A 16,982-nucleotide genomic window follows, 5' to 3' on the forward strand; every position below is an offset into this window, starting at 1 on the left:
GTTCAAAGTCCCATCTGACAGGGCATCAGGGTTTTTGTGATCATCTTCAGATCAGGTCTTACGTGGCTCCTCTTGCTCTGCAGGCTGATGGGCTACCTGTCCCACCAGGTGTGTGATGTGCCACAGCCGGGAAGGGCAGGGTGACCACAATAAGTACACCCATCTGGATGAGGGGGGAGTGTGAAATGCACAGCAGTCACAGCATTGTCATTGGGCAGGTGCTGCCCTTCTCTGGGAGTGGAAGAGGGTCCTCAATTAGACCCTGAATCTGTTCCCTGGGAATGTATTCCTAGTTCATTGTTCTGTGTGTCCTTTTATCCACTTCCTGGGATTTCCTTTTCTGTTATATTTCTTGGCTACATGTAAGAGGGCACTGAGAAATTTTCTTTCCCAGGGGGATGAGCGTATATCCCAGACTGTTGCTTCCCATAGAAGATGTGGGGCCCGCAGGTTTAAATCTCAAACCATCACCACCTCTTTTTACTCCTGACTGGTGGTCCTCGGGGAAGTACAACTTTCAGAAACATAATCAGTTCTGTTTGACTTTGTTCAGTTCCATGTGCCAACAGACCCACTCATAATTCATTTGGAGATGTATCCTCTCTCTAGACTTTACTGCAGGTACCTTGGCTTTACCAGGAGTTTGTGGGAAAGCCACTGCTAGTCTCTTTTTTTTTTTTTTTTTTTTTTTTGGAGTTATGTGGTCTAACTAAAACCTTATGGGTGCCATCTTGATTCTCTCAGAGATGTTAACAGTAGGCATTAAGGCCACATCTTTCATTTGTTAAAGGCGGTGTTTTAATTGGCCTTTGTTGCTCAAAGCCCTTTTCAGATTAATCTCTCACTGGTTGGAGAGGAGAATCATTTCTGTATTCAAATGCCCAAGACTCCAATTTTCTGGAATCTCTATTCCCTTTCATGCCTCCTTGTACACTGGCCAATTCTCTTGTTTCTTAAACACCTTGTTGCATGCAGCAAAAGTGACCAGAGCACGTTTTAGTTCTGTTGGCCACTCGGCCTAAAGCCTCAGGTAATTAGATGTTATTTGCCTCACAAATTATCACAAAAGACAATTTCACCAAATGTTATGCCATTTACCAAATGCCGTCCTCCAGCCTCCAGTAGATGACTCCTCACTGCCTGCCACCTCCCTGTGAAGCCAGTGCTACATGATTTAGGATTCCTTATACAACCTCTTACTCTGGCGCCAAGTCCTATAGATACTATTAGACCAAGTGATGCTGCCATTATAAATTACTCCAAAATCTTACAGCCTACAGCAAGAATAGTTTATCTTTCGGTCTCACTACGTCTTCCTTCCAGGCCGGTCCACCGTGTATAATGCAGGGTGATGGAGAAGCCTCTGTCAATGTTGCCAGCTATGGTGACAGAGACAAAAGAAAACAAGAGGAGGCATGTGCACTTTATTAAAGCCTTAGCTTAGGAGCAACACAGGTCACTTTTGCTTACATTTTATTAGCTAGAGAAAGTCACAGGCCCAAGTCTGTCATCTGCTGGGTAACGAAGCACCACCTTCCCCCAGAGAAGGGAAGCGGCCTGCAATACTATCTACCACACTCACCTTATGAGAGACTATCTCAAAAGAGCGCCCCAAAAAATCTTAAGAAGAAAAACTAATATATTCTGCAGTGAAAAATTCTTTTTTAAGTTTCACTCTGAAAATGTTGAGCTGAATGCATAGCCAAAAAGGAAAACTTTTACCTACATTTTGTAAAGCTTTTAGGAAACCACCTAACTGGGCAAATGTGTAATGATTACTGTACTGTGGCATCTTCCTATACGTGAACCAGACATTTACCATGTTGGGTCTTCCGTTCCACGCACAGGGTGTCTCCCCACTTGCTAGGTCCTCTTGGACTTCTCTCACTGGCACGGTGAAATCTCAGACACGTGGCTCCTGTACATACTTTGTTAGCTGAGTACTTAAGTTTTTCTTATCTTTGGATGCTACGGATAGTACTCCATTATCTTTGGAGTGATTTTAAATTATATTGTCTCTGTTAGTTTAAGAGAACAAGCGTGAGCTGGAGAGAGGCAGAGGGAGAGAGAGAGAATCTTAAGCAGGCTCCATGCTGAGCGATGCAGGGCCTATCTTGGACCCGCAGTTCAGAACGGCTGTGTCTTCCATGAGCATTTGAAAATGCTGAAGCTGGCCGCAGCAGCTCTAAGGTCTGACCTCGCTCCGATGTGACTCCATGGGCAGGTTCCAGCTCTCAGGCTCTCTGGCTCTGATTGATCAAATTGCAGCTTTATAGAGGATTTCTAAGATTTGTTCCCAGTCTCCATTTTATGTGTAATATATATATTTGATAAAAGGTTTTTCAAGGAAATTGTTAGTCTTTGAAAATGTTACTAAATATTCCAGAATATAATATCAACTTGCCCATTTGCTCTCTGAGTTTCAAACAATAGGACATTTGCATGAAACAAACATTTTTAAGAGTAGATTTGATCTTGCAGCTTTTTACCATGTGCTATTCTAGTCCTCTGTTTGGAACATAAAAGTCATTTCCACAGCAACTAATTATAGTATAAGTCACAAGCACTGCTTTATTACCACTGGTGGGGAATTAGAAGCGACCATCATGCAAATATTAAAAGCCTCTTAGTTTTGAAGCTCTCTCAAAAACTAATACAAGCTAATCAAATGCAGAAAACACATGTACAAGATCCAACGTAGACATTAACTTCTCAGGTTGGCTTTATGGGCAATCAGCTTAACATGAATCTGAAGAGAATTATTTTCTGCCCAGCACTTCGTACCTTTTTTGAAAATCAGCTGAGCATATTTGTGTGGGTCTGTCTCTGGCTTCTCTTTCCTGCTGGTCTCTGCTAACATCCCACTCTCTTGATTTCCGTATGTCATATCTTACTATCGGCTAGTGATTCCTCCTACTTTATTCTTGGTCAACATGGTTTTAGCTATTCCAGGGCCTAGGCCTTTTCACATAAATCTTAGACTAAGGGTAGTTACGTCTACAAAACACTTTCTTGGATTTTAATAGGGATTGAATTAAGCCTATGGATGAATCTAGAGAGACCAGACACATTTACTATGTTGGGTCTTCCGTTCCACGCACAGGGTGTCTCCCCACTTGCTAGGTGCTCTTGGACTTCTCTCACTGGCACGGTGAAATCTCAGACATGCGGCTCCTGTACATACTTTGTTAGCTGAGTACTTAAGTTTTTCTTATCTTTGGATACTATGGATACTACTCCCTTATCTTTGGAGTGATTATTTTAATTGTTTCTTTGGACTGATTTTAAATGGTATTGTGTTCGTTTGTTAGTTTAAGAGAGTGAGTACGAGCCAGGGAGAGGAGAGGGAGAGGGGGGGGGAGAGAGAGAGAGAGAGAGAGAGAGAGAGAGAGAGAGAGAAACTTAAGTAGGCTCCATGCTCAGCATGGAGCCCGATTCGGGGCTCAATCTCATGACCCTGGGATTATGACCTGAGCTGAAATCAAGGGTCAGATGCTCAAGTGACTGAGCTACCCAGGCACCCCAGTACTGTGTTTTTAATTTGATTTTCTGCATGTTGTCAATTTATAGAAATGTAATTGGATTTTATATGTTGATATTGTGTCTTGTGACCTTGCTGAACTTACTAGTTCTAAGAGTTAAAAAAATTCTTTTCTAGTATGTTCTTTGGGACTTCTATACAGACAATGATGTCATCTGCAAATACAGTTTTATTTCTCCCTTTCCAATCTGTATACCATTATTTCTTTTTTCTTGTCTTATTCAATGGCTAGAACTTCAACATTCAATAATAACAAGCTGTCCCTGATCTTAGAGGGAATGCATTCAGCTTTTCACCATCAAATGCTGTTAGCTACAGGTTTTTTGGAAGATGCTCTTTATCAAGTTGGGGGAGTTCACTTCTTTTTCTAACTTCCTGAGAGTTTTTATCATGAATGGATGTTGGATTTTGTCAAATGCTTCATCTGAGTCAACAGATATAATCACATTATTTTTATTCTTTAGTTTAATCACATAGTGAATTATATTAATTGATTTCCAAATGTTTAACCAGTCTTGCCTACCTGGAATAAATCCCACTTGAACATGGTGAATAATTATTTTTATACATTGTTGGATTTGGCCCGCTGATAATTTGTTGAGGATTTTAGCACCTAAGTTTGTGAGGGATATTGAACTGTAGAGGGTTTGAGTTTTTTTATTTTGTTTTTACTCTCTTTGGTTTAAGCGTTAGGGTAATACTGGCTTCACAGTATTGGGAAGTGTTCTTATATTTTCTAGAAGACATTATATACAGTTAGGTGTTTAATTCTTTAAATGTTTGGTAAAATACTCCAGGGAAGCCATCTGGACCTAGGGGCTTTTTTTTTTAATTTAATTTTTTAATTTTTTTACATTTACATCCAAATTAGTTAGCATATAGTGCAACAATGATTTCAGGAGTAGATTCTTTAGGGGCTTATTTTTAAGAAACTTATAAATTACAAATTCAATATCTTTAATGATTATACGACTATTCAGATTATCTACTTCATCTCAGTTGGGGTTTGGTAGTTCGTGGTTTTGAAGAAATTGGTCCATTTCTCCCAAATTGTTGAATGTTTTTAGCACAAATTTGTTTGTTATACTCCCTTCTTACCCTTTGGACGTCTGCTGGATTTGTATTAATATCCTTTATCCCATTCCTGATACTGATGATTTGCATCCTGTTTTTATTTTTGTCAGTTTACCAATTTTATTGATTTTTCAAAGAATCAGCTTTTTTTTCATGTTTATTTTTGAGAGAGAGCAAAAAAGCGAGAGTGTGAGTGAGGGACGGCGTCAGCCTATTGTCAGCACAGAGCCTGACGCGGGGCTTGAACTCAGGAACCGCGAGGTCATGATCTGAGCTGAAGTCGGATGTTTCACTGACTGAGCCACCCAGGCGTCCCTCAAAGAATCAGTGTTTGTTTCATTGGTCTTCTCTGCTGTTTTCCTAGTTTCAATTCTATTGATTTCTGCTCTTATCTTTATTAGTTCTTTCCTTGTCCTTGTTTTCCATACCTTTGGAGAAAGGGCAGGGGTGAAACTAAATCTATGACATGCTAAAAAAAAACCGCTGTGTTATATCCTAACCGAAGGGAGAGTGAGGCGGAAGAAAGGACATTCGGGAGGAAGACGGTGAGCACTTGTGCTCAAGGTGCAGAGGAGGGAAGAGAGGCAAAGATCAGGTACCCGAAGAAGCTCTCAGCACTGTCAGTCATCAGGGGACGTGAGCCAGAACCACAGCGAGACAGCACCTCACACCCACCAGGACAGCGAGGACCCAACAGACAGACAATAAAAGGTATCGGCGAGAACACGGGTAGAGCGGAAGCCCATGCGCTTAGGAGAATGGAAAGTAGGATCGCTACCTTGTTCCTCCAAAACTTAAATACAGTTGCCACTGAATTGTACGTTTTGAAATGGTTGAGACGGTAAATCTTACATTATTGTATTTTACCACAAGAAACAAAAGTTAAACAGAGAATCGCTGTAGGGCCCGGCGATTCTGTCAGGTTAGAAATGAAAACACGTGTGCACACGAAACTTGTACGTGGACGCTCGCAGCATTATTATTCGTCACAGCCAGAAAAACCCACACAACGCCCGCCAGCTGTGAGTGGGTAAACAAACGGAAGATTATTTGCTTGTTTAAACCGAAACATAGACGATACACTATTCCATGTAAAGGGACATTATTCAGCCATAAAAAGGGAATGACGTGCTGATACTCGCTACCAGGAGGATAAACCTTAAAAATATGATGTCTGGTGAAAGAAGCCAGACACGGGAGACCATGTATCGTATGGTTCCATGAATGTGAAACATCCAGAACAGACGAGTGTAGAGACAGAAGGTAGTCTAGTGGTTTCCGTGGGGGAGGAAGAATGGGGAGAGACAGGGATACAAGCACAGCTTCTCTCTGGAGGGGTGGAAACGTTCTGGAACTAGGCAGTGGCAATGGTTGCAAAATCTTGTGAATGTACTAAAAACTGCTGAATTGTACACCTTAAAAGGGTGAGTTTTATGGTAGGTAAATTATATCCCAATTTTAAAAAGAACAGACGGGGCAAACCAAGGAGAAGGGCATCTCCCGACGCAGCGGGCCGGGAGAGAGCACGGGACTCGGAGGGGCTGGGGGCCAGTGACAGAGCCGCAGAGCCTTTGAGCTGGGGACTGCAGGTGGGGAGTGCCCGAGCCCACTCGTACTGTGGACCTCAGCACCAACTGCACCCTGAAGGATGGTAATAATTGTCCTGGATGGAGGAGTTCTGGGCTTCAAATTGGAAGAAGAAACGCCTAAGGAGGTAAAGGGAAGGTTTATTCAAAAAAAGCAAAGATGAGCCAGCAGTGAGGAAGAACAAGGAGTAAGCGTAGACTTTTTTTGTACCTAAACAGTAACTGAGGGCTTCACTGGGGTTGAAAATAGGGCTTCCCTGAAGCCACCCTAGATGGTCGTTGTTGTTGCTCTCAGTAGAGGGGAAGGTGGAAGTCGACAAGGGGAATCTAACACTGCTAGAGTAAAAATGGAAAATAAAGAGCCTGTGGATGAGGACTTCCATGTAAAGTTGTACTGGTTGTGCACTGCACAACTCTAGGAGGTGCCGCTCACAATGATGTGTAAATGAGTGGCATTGCCTAGAGATATGCAATGCACAGTCCTGATCTTGGCAATAGAGGATGCTTCCTCTTTTCAGACGGGAACTCTGAAGACTGGGAGAAGGGCACACATTGACACTGAGGCGGAGTGGGAGGGAGTTCAGGGGCTCATCTCATGTCTGAAGGCTTCTTTGTCATTCAAGTAAAAGGTGAGGTTTTCTTTCAAGATTAGAGAGAAGAGTAGACGTTTGTGGCAAGTCTAAAAACATTTGGAGCAGCCAATGAGTAGAGACTAGAAAAGGTCCTTCTCAGGTCAGATGACCCAAACTCATGGTGCTCTTACTCACCACCACTTAGTGGCTTCCTGCTGCACCCTGGGGGTGGGCAACAGGAGAGCAGAGAGTGGGATCACCAGGGCTGGAAACACCCACCAGGAAGGGGAGAAGTCGAGGGAGCGGCAAGTCCTCGGCGGGACAGCTGATGGGGCTCAGTGGGGAGGCGGGGATCCGTCCTTCCTCCACTGATCCAGTGGTCACCCAGCAGGGCCACAACTGTGTGGCCTGGGGGTGAAGGGGGTGTGGAGGAGGAGTCTGGACTGCATCCTATGGAAGGACTCCCAGGAAGGGAGCGCAGACAGGAGAGGAGGGCTGGGCGGCCAGAGAGGAACCCGGGCCACAGTTTGGGGGGGAGGTGGGGTCTCGGGTCTCAGTATGAGGTGGCCCCGGAGGGGTGGCCAGTATGGGGGAGGCCCCGGCCTAGATGCTCCAGATGGTACAGGGGACCCAGGCCCGGTGGCCAGACTGCAGGTCGCTGCTGGGAGCTGGCTGAGGCCATGACCGCCTTGCCCTACTGGGGGGGGGGGGGGGTGCCGCCATGCCCTCCCCGCCCCCTCCTCCGGCCTAATGCTCTGCTGTTCCGTGGATTTTGTGACCTCCCCCTCGGATGCCATCATGAGCCTAATTCCCACTCTTCAGAATCCAGCTCGGCGTATACTCCCTCCTCGTGTGTATACAAGAGTAATTTTCCTAATTTTTAAAATTCAAGTTAGGGTTGAAGTCTTGTGATGGTGGGGGCCTGGAGAGGAGATGCTTTCTGGCCAACAGGCTCCATGCTATTCCCTCATTCACCCAACAGACGCACACTGAGACTGCACACCTCGCGGGGCAGGCAGGGGGCAGGGCCCCCATAAAGGGACGCTGAGGCAGGGACATTCCAGCGGGACAGGCCAGATAGACACCATGGATATTTGTGGTGACAGGGAGGTCAGGTCCTTGAGGGAAGCCATGGGGCTGCACGATGGGCTGTTGGGGAGTCACGGGGACACTCGGGGAAAGAGCTTCTCAAGTGAGGGAAGCAAAGGCCTGGGTGAGGCATGTACCTGGAGTGCCCGGTGGCTGTGGGGGCCCAGGTGGGGAGGGGTTGGTGCCCGTGCTGGATGGGGGGCCGGCCTTGCAGGGCTCACACGACTTCGGAAAGGACCGTGAAGTGGACAGAGAGGGAAGTACAGCGGCCTGAGCACCCCAGGCTTGGTGGAGTGGTGCCTCCGGGGGGGGGGGGGGGGACTCACTGGGGGGAGCCAGGCTGGGGGGGAGGAGGCCCGAGGCAGGAGGGAAGGTGGAGCGAGCAGCTGCTGGTGGGGGGACGGAGAGCAGGGCGGTGGCCTTCCCGACAGGTGGCCACCCGGCGTCTCTCGCACCACATAGCAGCATCTCGGTTTAGCTCGAGGCAGGGCGTACCTGCCCTGGGGAAACTGAGTGCTCCTCCTTGTTCCGGAGAGGAGCTGCTACCTGCCTCCCTTGCAGCTACAGCCCTGCTCTGGAAAGGCTGCAAGGCAGCTGTGTGCAGCAGGGCCCAGGCGGGATTCCCTCCTGACAAGGGGAGCTCCGAGGGGGAGCCCCCACTTCCCTCTCTTCTCCTGAGAGAGGGGGCAGCAGGTACTTCACAATCGGGGCCAGGAAAAGCTGACCGCCCGGGGAACACAGACGCAGGCGTCTGAGACACTGTCCGACCGCCCAACAAAACCTGAGGCCGTCGCCCCCAGAATTCTCTGTGAGTGTAGGTCACCATCATGCAGGGACCGTCCCTTGTGGCCTGAGGTGCTCGCGGCCTGATGGGGTGGGAGTGCGGAGACAAGGGCCCGTGCCCAGCACAGCGCACGCGCACCCCACGCACCTGTGGAGGGGGGCGGACTCCCACCCTGGACTCTTTAGTATCTCGGGTACATTCTCTAGCAAGGGGCTTCGTGTTTGGAGGCGAAGGGCATGGGTTCTTTCATAATTAGGGAAACTGGCATCCAGTTGTCTCCTCCTCCCTTCAAAGGGATCAACTACTACAGACACATAATTTCTTTCTTAAAAAATAGTCTTGGAATAACTTCAGGCTTTTGAAAACTCATGTCAGCATTCCTGCAGATCTGATAACATTGTGAGCTCATATATCTTACCACAGTGAAGTCAGGGTAGAAAATACATCATCTTTTTCAGATTCCCGGAATAGCTTCCAAAGTTCCGGATCCCCAGATAAGTGTGCAAGAATGTGCAATTGAATCTGTGAAAAGTCGGTGAGATAAGAGTCTACGCTAATTCAGAATCCACGAACAGCCTCTCGTCGTTGTACCCGCGGCCCAGCCCACCCTCAACTTTCCGTCCTCACTGCGGCCTCTCTAGCGACATCCCCCCACCCATCTGCCAGGTTCCTTTGGCCTCAGGGCCACCGGCCATCCCTGTCTCCGCAACTCTAAGTAAGAGACTCCCCCCGCCTGCCTCTGTGAGGCCAGCAGCCTGTTTATTCTGTACATCAGAAGTGTGGAAGGGCCTGCTGGGTGCCAGGCTGTGCGCTTGGCATTTGTTAGGGAACAGAACAGACCAACCTTTCTCCGCGGAGCCTATGTTCCAGGAGCAGGAGACGCTGTGAGTTATCTAGAGTGTCGGAAGACGAGAAGTAGAAAAGACGGATCAAGAAAGGAGGTTGATGAGTGAGTGGGCCGTCGGTATACACGTCCCTGAGACAGTGATGTCTGAGCGAAGGCACAGAGGAGGTGAAGGAGGGAGCCAGAAGGTCTCTAGTGAAGAGGTTCCATGCTGGGCACGAGGTGGGGCTGGCCCACGTTGGAGGCCAGCACATCTGCAGCGAGTGAGCAAGGCAGGGAGCCAGGGTGATGAGGACAGATGGCAGAAAGGAGAGGCAGATGGGGTGGGGCTGTACAGGGGCATCTGGGGTCTAGACAGGGTGAGGGACCCTGGGAGCAGATCTGCTTCTATTCACTATGCACAAGAAATCTCTCCGCGTAAATTTTTGCCTTAGGATTTATTTTAAAGAGTGAATTCTGTAAGTACTTCTGAAGTATTCGTCTCCAAACACATGAACTGTGTGAGATGCATGAAGTGAGCTGCGGTGACACAGGGTGTCTCTCGGACATAGTCTTGGCCCTCGGGTGAGACCAACGTGCTCCTCGGGGAGACAGTGAGCCTTCCGCCTTCCGCACCTGAATTGTTATTTCAAGGGCACTTGGCGAATCTGGACACGAGCTTCTTCACAGCCAGTTGTCACGAAGTTTATTCAAATATCATTCCAAATTTAAGAGTCCAGATTTCTGACTGCTGAATATATTTATTAACATAATTTAGAAATATCACGGTACTGCTGAGAGTAAAGTGGATTTTCTGTTGTTAAAATTTTATGTTGTGTCTGGAATTCCTGGTGAGGAAAAGCTCAAAAACTACTGACTCTAGAACGTACTCCAGTTAAGAACGGTCTAGAGACTCCCTGAACCTCTCCGACCAGGAGACAGACTTTGGGGAAGTGCGGTCCTACGATGCACCAATACGATTTGAAGGGCGGCAGGAGGCAAAGTTGCTATGGTCACCTCCACGGTCCTGCTTAAGTGTGGCTTCGTGTATTTGAAAAGGACCCCTCGTCATGCTTCACTGTTTTGTGGGGACCCAGCAGAAGCAGCAGCTCCTGAAGCAGAGGGTACAGGACCCCAGGGGGAGGGGCCACAGAACCTTCTTTGCTCAGGTTTGAGCTTTTTCTTTTTTATAAATGTAACCAGCAGCATTACCATGGAAGAGCTCAAAAGAAAGGTGTTAGCATGCTTTTATAAACATTTCCAGTAGTTTTCAGACTTTAATAAAAGCCAGTTTTACTGTGTTTGTTTTTCTCCTCTATTGGGAAGCTGGTGAGGGAGAGATGGTGGGAGGGGAGCTGCTTTCCTTGTATAATTATCATCTATTTTAACTCCCTAAAAGGGAGGTGCCATATCAGTTTATTTTTCAATGTGTACTTAAATCCTGGTCATGCAAATACAGAGAACTTCAGGAACCAAAGAAATTAGTTCTATAGAAAAGCAATTATATACACTTGTTTTTAGATAATGTTACCCCAGACTTCAGCAAAGTAGAAAGAAATAGGTTACCTTTAAAATTCTGCAGTTTAGTGATCCGAATTGGGTGCTTGGAGATACCTTGAATATTCTGTGAATAAGAGGAGGACAGTTTTAGCTAAAATATCTACTCATAAATTAACCTGTATCATTTAATATTATTATTTATTATTGTTTTCATTTTTCTTAATGTTTATTTATTTTTGAGAGAGAGAGAGAGAGTGTGCGTGAGGGAGGGGCAGAGAGAGAGGGAGACACAGAATCTGAAGCAGGCTCCAGGCATCGAGCTGTCGGCACAGAACCCGACGTGGGGCTCGAACTCATGAGCTGTGAGACCATGACCTGAGTTGAAGTCAGACGCTCAACTGATTGAGCCACCCAGGTGCCCCTCTTGTTTATTATTTTTCAAGTAAGCTCTACACCCAATATGGGGCTTGGACCCATGGCCCCGAGATCAAGAGTCACACGCTCAATCGACTGAGCCAGGCAGGTGCCCCCAAATCTGGATCACTTAAGGGCATTTAAAATGCGTCATATTTTATCAGAATAGCTAGTGCCAATACATTATGCACAGGCATATTACTGCTCAACACAAGAGTCTAATACTGAAACATGACTCTGTTGAGTACACCACTAAGTATAGCTGCAAATATGAGAACAATTCTTTTTGACTCTAGCCTGTGCAGCCCTTATTGTAACTATACACAGTAATGTTGTTAGCAGCAGCCTAAATTACAAACTTAGTTAAAATTTTCTATATAACATGCTAAATGTGAAGTCTGTATATTCTAGTTTCCCCTTTAAAACATATTTTAAGATGAAAATCCTGGTCTCTCCACCCTTGTCTGGTGCTCTTGGCACTCGGTACTGGCCTCAGTCTGGGCACGTGCAGCCACCCCGTGGCTGGTGGCCACTTTGTCCACATCCCCTGCAACAGCTTGCTAAGCACCTTCGCACCTTCACAGCTTGGACTGAACGGCCGCTGACTTCTAGCCTGTCACTGCCATTCAAACTGAGAACTTCTGGGGCAGTATCCTTTTGTGCTCGGTAGTACCTTCCACAGAGATACCCTGCTTTGCCTGTAATGGAACTCGCTGGGCACTGGTTGGTCTACACTCCCTGACTACTCTGGTGAGGCTGCTGGGCATCTCAGACCCTGTGATTCAGGCCCAGCAACCCCAGGAGGCAGATACCATCACCTCATTTTTTAAGGTGAGGATATTGAGGCCCAGAGGTATGAAGCTAGTGGCTCTCAAGTTTTCTGTACAACAGAATCACATGACATTTAAAAACAATACCAAATATTCACACGATAAGCTCAGTAACAGAATACAGACAACAGAAAACAAGAGCCAGTGAACTTAAAGACAGATCAATAGAAACTATCCAACATAGAGGAGAGAAGAAAAATGTTGGGGGAACATGAACAGAGGTGCAGGGACCTGTGGGATAATATCAAAAGTACAATATGATTGTGTTATTTTATTATTTAAAATTTTTTTTAAATGTTTATTTTTGAGAAAGACAGAGAGACAGAGCATGAGTGGGGGGAGGGGCAGAGAGAGAGAGAGAGAGAGAGAGAGAGAGAGAGAGAGAGAATCGGAAGCAGGCTCCAGGCTCCGAGATGTCAGCACAGAGCCCAATGCAGGGCTGGAACCCACGAATTGCGAGATCATGACCTGAGCCAAAGTCACATGCTAAACTGACTGAGTCACCCAGGGGCCCCTGATTGTGTTATTTTAGTCCCTGAAAAAGACTTGTGTATACACGCACACACACAAACCCTTAAATAATGGCTAAAAATATCCCAGATTTAGTGAAAAACATGTTTTTCAGATTCAAGAAGCTGAACAACCTTAAATAAGATGAATTAAAAGAAAATCAGGCCTGGAAACATCACAAACTGCTGAAAACCAAAGATTAAAAACAAAGTTGAAAGCAAGCCAGGCAAAATGACACAGGACACGCAGAGGGGCGACCACGTGGGTGGCTGCAGGCCCACAGACGACAGCGGGGCGGGATGTAGGCTCTGTCAACTCAGAACTGCTCTTCCGACAAACTGTGTCCTCTAGGAATGATGGCAAACTGAAGATACCCTTGGGCGAATAAAAACAAAGACAACGTGTCCTCTGGGCCTGCTCTGAAGGAGGTGCTAAGAAAGTTGTTCAGGCTGAAGGGGGAGGTCGCAAGGAAGCCTGGAACTTGAGGAATGAAGTGAGCAACAGAGAGGCTCAGGATCCGGAGAAGCGTAACAGACTATTTTTTCCCAACCTCTTTAGAATATTTACTACTGTTCAAAGCAAACACTGTAACACTTTCTGGGGTGTTTATAGTGTGGGCAGACATATCGCATGGCGGCGATGACAGAAGATGGTGTTTGTAAGTCTTCCACAACTTATGGAAAGTGGTAAGATGTTCCATGCAAAAATACACTGAAAATTGATATGTATACTGTAATTCGGTAGCCATGACTAAAAAATATTACACAACGAGATGTAGCAAAAAATCCAATATACAAATTGAAATGGAATTCTAAAAATTATTCAGTAATTCAAAGAAAGGTATGAAAGAGGGAACAGAAGAACAAAAACAGAAGGAACTAACAGAAAAACAAAATGGTGACCCAAACCCAACCATACCAGTAATCACACTCAATTTAAATATTTTAAACACACCAGTTAAAAACAGAGTTTGTTTGAGTGCACAAATATAAGACCCAACTATATACTGTCTACAAGAAATCTACTTTAATAAGATTTACATAGATTACAAGTAAATGGATGAAAGAAGATATATGCCATGCAAACACTGATTAGAAGACATATGGATTGGTTACATTAACATAAGACAATGCATCATTCAGAAGGGAAAATACCTGTATGAAGAAAACATCATGGAATGATAAAAAGGTAAATTTACAAAGAAATATAAATTCTAAATGTGCAGACATCTAACAACAGAACTTAAAAACACACAAAACAAGAACTGGTAGGCTTGCAACAAGAAACAGACAAATCCACAATTACATTACAGGTGTAAACACCCCTCTATCAGTAGTATGTAGAAATGTGGAGATAAAATCAGCAAGGATACAGAAGACCTGAGCAACACTGTCAACCAGCTTGACCTGACTGACATTTATAGAACACTATGTCCATAGACAGAACACCTATTCTTTTCAAGTGCACCTGACACATTGGTCAAGATAGACAACACCATAGCTTGTAAAACAAGCAGATTTAGAAGAATTCAAATCATTCAAAGTGTGTTCTCTGGGCATAATAAAGGTAAACTAAGAATTATCTGGAAAATTCACAAATATTTGGACATTAAATAACATCTTAATTAGTCAGGAGTCAAAGTAGAAGTCTCAAGGGAACTTAGAAAATACATTGAATGGAGCACAGAAGAAAACACACAGTATCAGAATTCATGGCATGTAGCCAAAGCAGTACTTACAGGGAATTTTACAGCATGAAATGTTTATATTGGAGAAAAAGAAAGGCCTCAAGTCAATAATTTAAGCTTCTGCCTTGAGGGACTAGAAAGAGAAGAGCAAATTAATTCTAATGCAAGAAACAGATAACGGAGCTGAAATTAATGACATTTAAAACAGAAAAGCAATACAGCTGACCCTTGAAAACATGGGCTTAAACCGTGCAGACCCACATACACATGGGGTTTTTTGAAAAATACAGGACAGGACTGTAAATGTATTTTCTCTTCCTTGGGATTGTCTTAATGGCATTTTCTTTTCTCTAACTCACTTTATTGTATGAATATGGCACATTAATACAGAATATGTTGATCAACTATATCTGTTATTGGTTAGGCTTCTGGTCAACAGTAGGCTGTTTGGGGGAGTCAAAAGTCCTATGTAAATTTTCTACTGGGGGTCAGTGCCCCAACCCTTGTGTTGTACAGGAGTCAATTGTGCTGAAAAATCAGTGAAACCCAAACCTAGTTCTTGTAAAAGACCAATAAAAATGATAAACCTCTACCTAAACTGTTCAAGAAAAAAAAGAGGAAGGTGAAAATGATCAATTTCAGGAATGAAAGGCAGATATCACCACCGAGCACACAGACACTAAGGACAATAAAGAAACTGTATGAGCACAATATGCCCATAAACTTGACAACTTAGATGAAGGGGGCGAGTTCCTTGAAACACACAAATTATCAAAATTCACTCAAGAAGAAACAGGAAATCTGGATAACCTACATCTATTAACAAAAATTGACTCTGTAGTTAAGAACCTTTCCACAAATAAAATTCTAGGTCCAGAAAGTTTCGGTGGTGAATTCTACCAGTTATTTAAGGAATAAATAATATGAATTCTGCATGATCTCTACCAGAAAGTAAAAGAGAATACTTTCTAACTCATTTTATGAGGCCAGTAATATCCTAATAGCAAAACCAGACAAAGGCATTTCAAGAAGAGAAAACTACAAACCAATATCCCTCATGAATATAGCCAGAAACAATCCTAAACAAAATATTAGCAAATCAATTCAGCAATAGGACAATTGTCATGACCAAGTGGGGTTAATCCCACAAACCCCAGCCTTGGCTGGTTCAACATTTAAAAATCCATCAGTGTCATTCCCTATATGAATACATTGAAAAAAAATCATATGACCTTAATAGATGCAGAGAAAGCATTTGAAAAAAATTAAATATCCATTCATGATAAAAACTGCTCTCGGTAAACTAGAAATGGGAAGAAATTCTCTACCTTGACAAGGAGAATCTGTGACAAAACGTAAAATGAACCCTACCCCTGATGGTGGAAGACTGTCTCCTCTGGAGATGGGGGCAGGGCTCAGATGTCTGCTCACAGCATTCCAGTCAACACAACAGATGAAGTCTGAGCTAGTACGATAAGGCAAGAAAAAGAAAAGGCACATGGTATAAAGAAAGAAAGAAAACGGCCATTACTCACTGAAGATATGATTGTCTATTTAGAGGAACCCATGGAAACGACAAATAAGCTCCTTGGAACTAATAAATGAGCTGACCAAGGTAACAGGGAACAAAGCCAACAACATACAATCAATTATATGTCTACATATTACCAATGAACAATTGGGCATTGAGAGAAAATGAACGCCATTTATAACAGCACCCCAAAATACCTAGGTATAAATCAGTGTGCTGAAAACTACAAAGTCCTGATGAAAGCAATTAAAGCCCTAAATAAATGGAAAGATAAACCATGTTCTTTTTTTTTTAGAAAAAATTTTTAATTTAAATTTTTTAATTTTTTTAAATTTACATCCAAGTTAGCATATAGTGCAACAATGATTTCAGGAGTAGATTCTTTAACGCCCCTTATCCATTTAGCCCATCTCTCCTCCCACGATCCCTCCAGTAACCCTCAGTTTGTTCTGCATATTTATGAGTCTCTTCTGTTTTGTCCCCCTCCCTGTTTTTATATTCTTTTTGCTTCCCTTCCCTTGTGTTCATCTGTTCTGTATCTCAAGGACTCATATTAGTGAAGTCATATAATATTCGTCTTTCTTTGACTAATTTTGCTTAGCATAATACCTTCTAGTTCCATCCACACAGTTGCAAATGGCAAGATTTCATTCTTTTTGATTGCCGAGCAATACTCCATTGTATATATATACCACATCTTCTTTATCCATTCATCCATTGATGGACATTTGGGCTCTTTCCATACTTTGCCTATTGTCAATAGCACTGCTATAAACGTGGGAGTGCATGTGTCCCTTCGAAACAGCATACCTGTATCCCATGGATAAATACCTAGTAGTGCAATTGCTGGGTCGTAGGGTAATTCTATTGTTAATTTTTTGAGGAATCTCCATACTGCTTTCCAGAGTGGCTGCACCAGTTTGCATTCCCACCAGCAGTGCAAAAGGGATCCTCTTTCTCCGCATCCTTGCCAACATCTGTTGTTGCCTGAGTTATTAATGTTAGCCATTCTGATAGGTGTGAGGTGGTATCTCATTGTGG

The 16,982-nt window shown here is 44.2% G+C and overlaps 1 protein-coding gene across 1 annotated transcript in view; it reads right to left on the minus strand.

The window, feature by feature from the left end:
- The window catches only part of POLN (DNA polymerase nu), a 130,955-nt gene that overhangs the window by 56,444 nt on the left and 57,529 nt on the right, over nucleotides 1-16,982 (minus strand). Inside the window, 4 exon segments of the mRNA XM_081795420.1 lie at nucleotides 5,008-5,029; nucleotides 9,031-9,182; nucleotides 10,031-10,105; nucleotides 11,036-11,093. Coding sequence (XP_081651546.1) covers nucleotides 5,008-5,029; nucleotides 9,031-9,182; nucleotides 10,031-10,105; nucleotides 11,036-11,093 — 307 coding nt within the window.

Source organism: Panthera onca, chromosome B1 (assembly GCF_046562875.1).
Source record: "Panthera onca isolate mPanOnc1 chromosome B1, mPanOnc1 haplotype 2, whole genome shotgun sequence".
NCBI lineage: Eukaryota > Metazoa > Chordata > Mammalia > Carnivora > Felidae > Panthera > Panthera onca.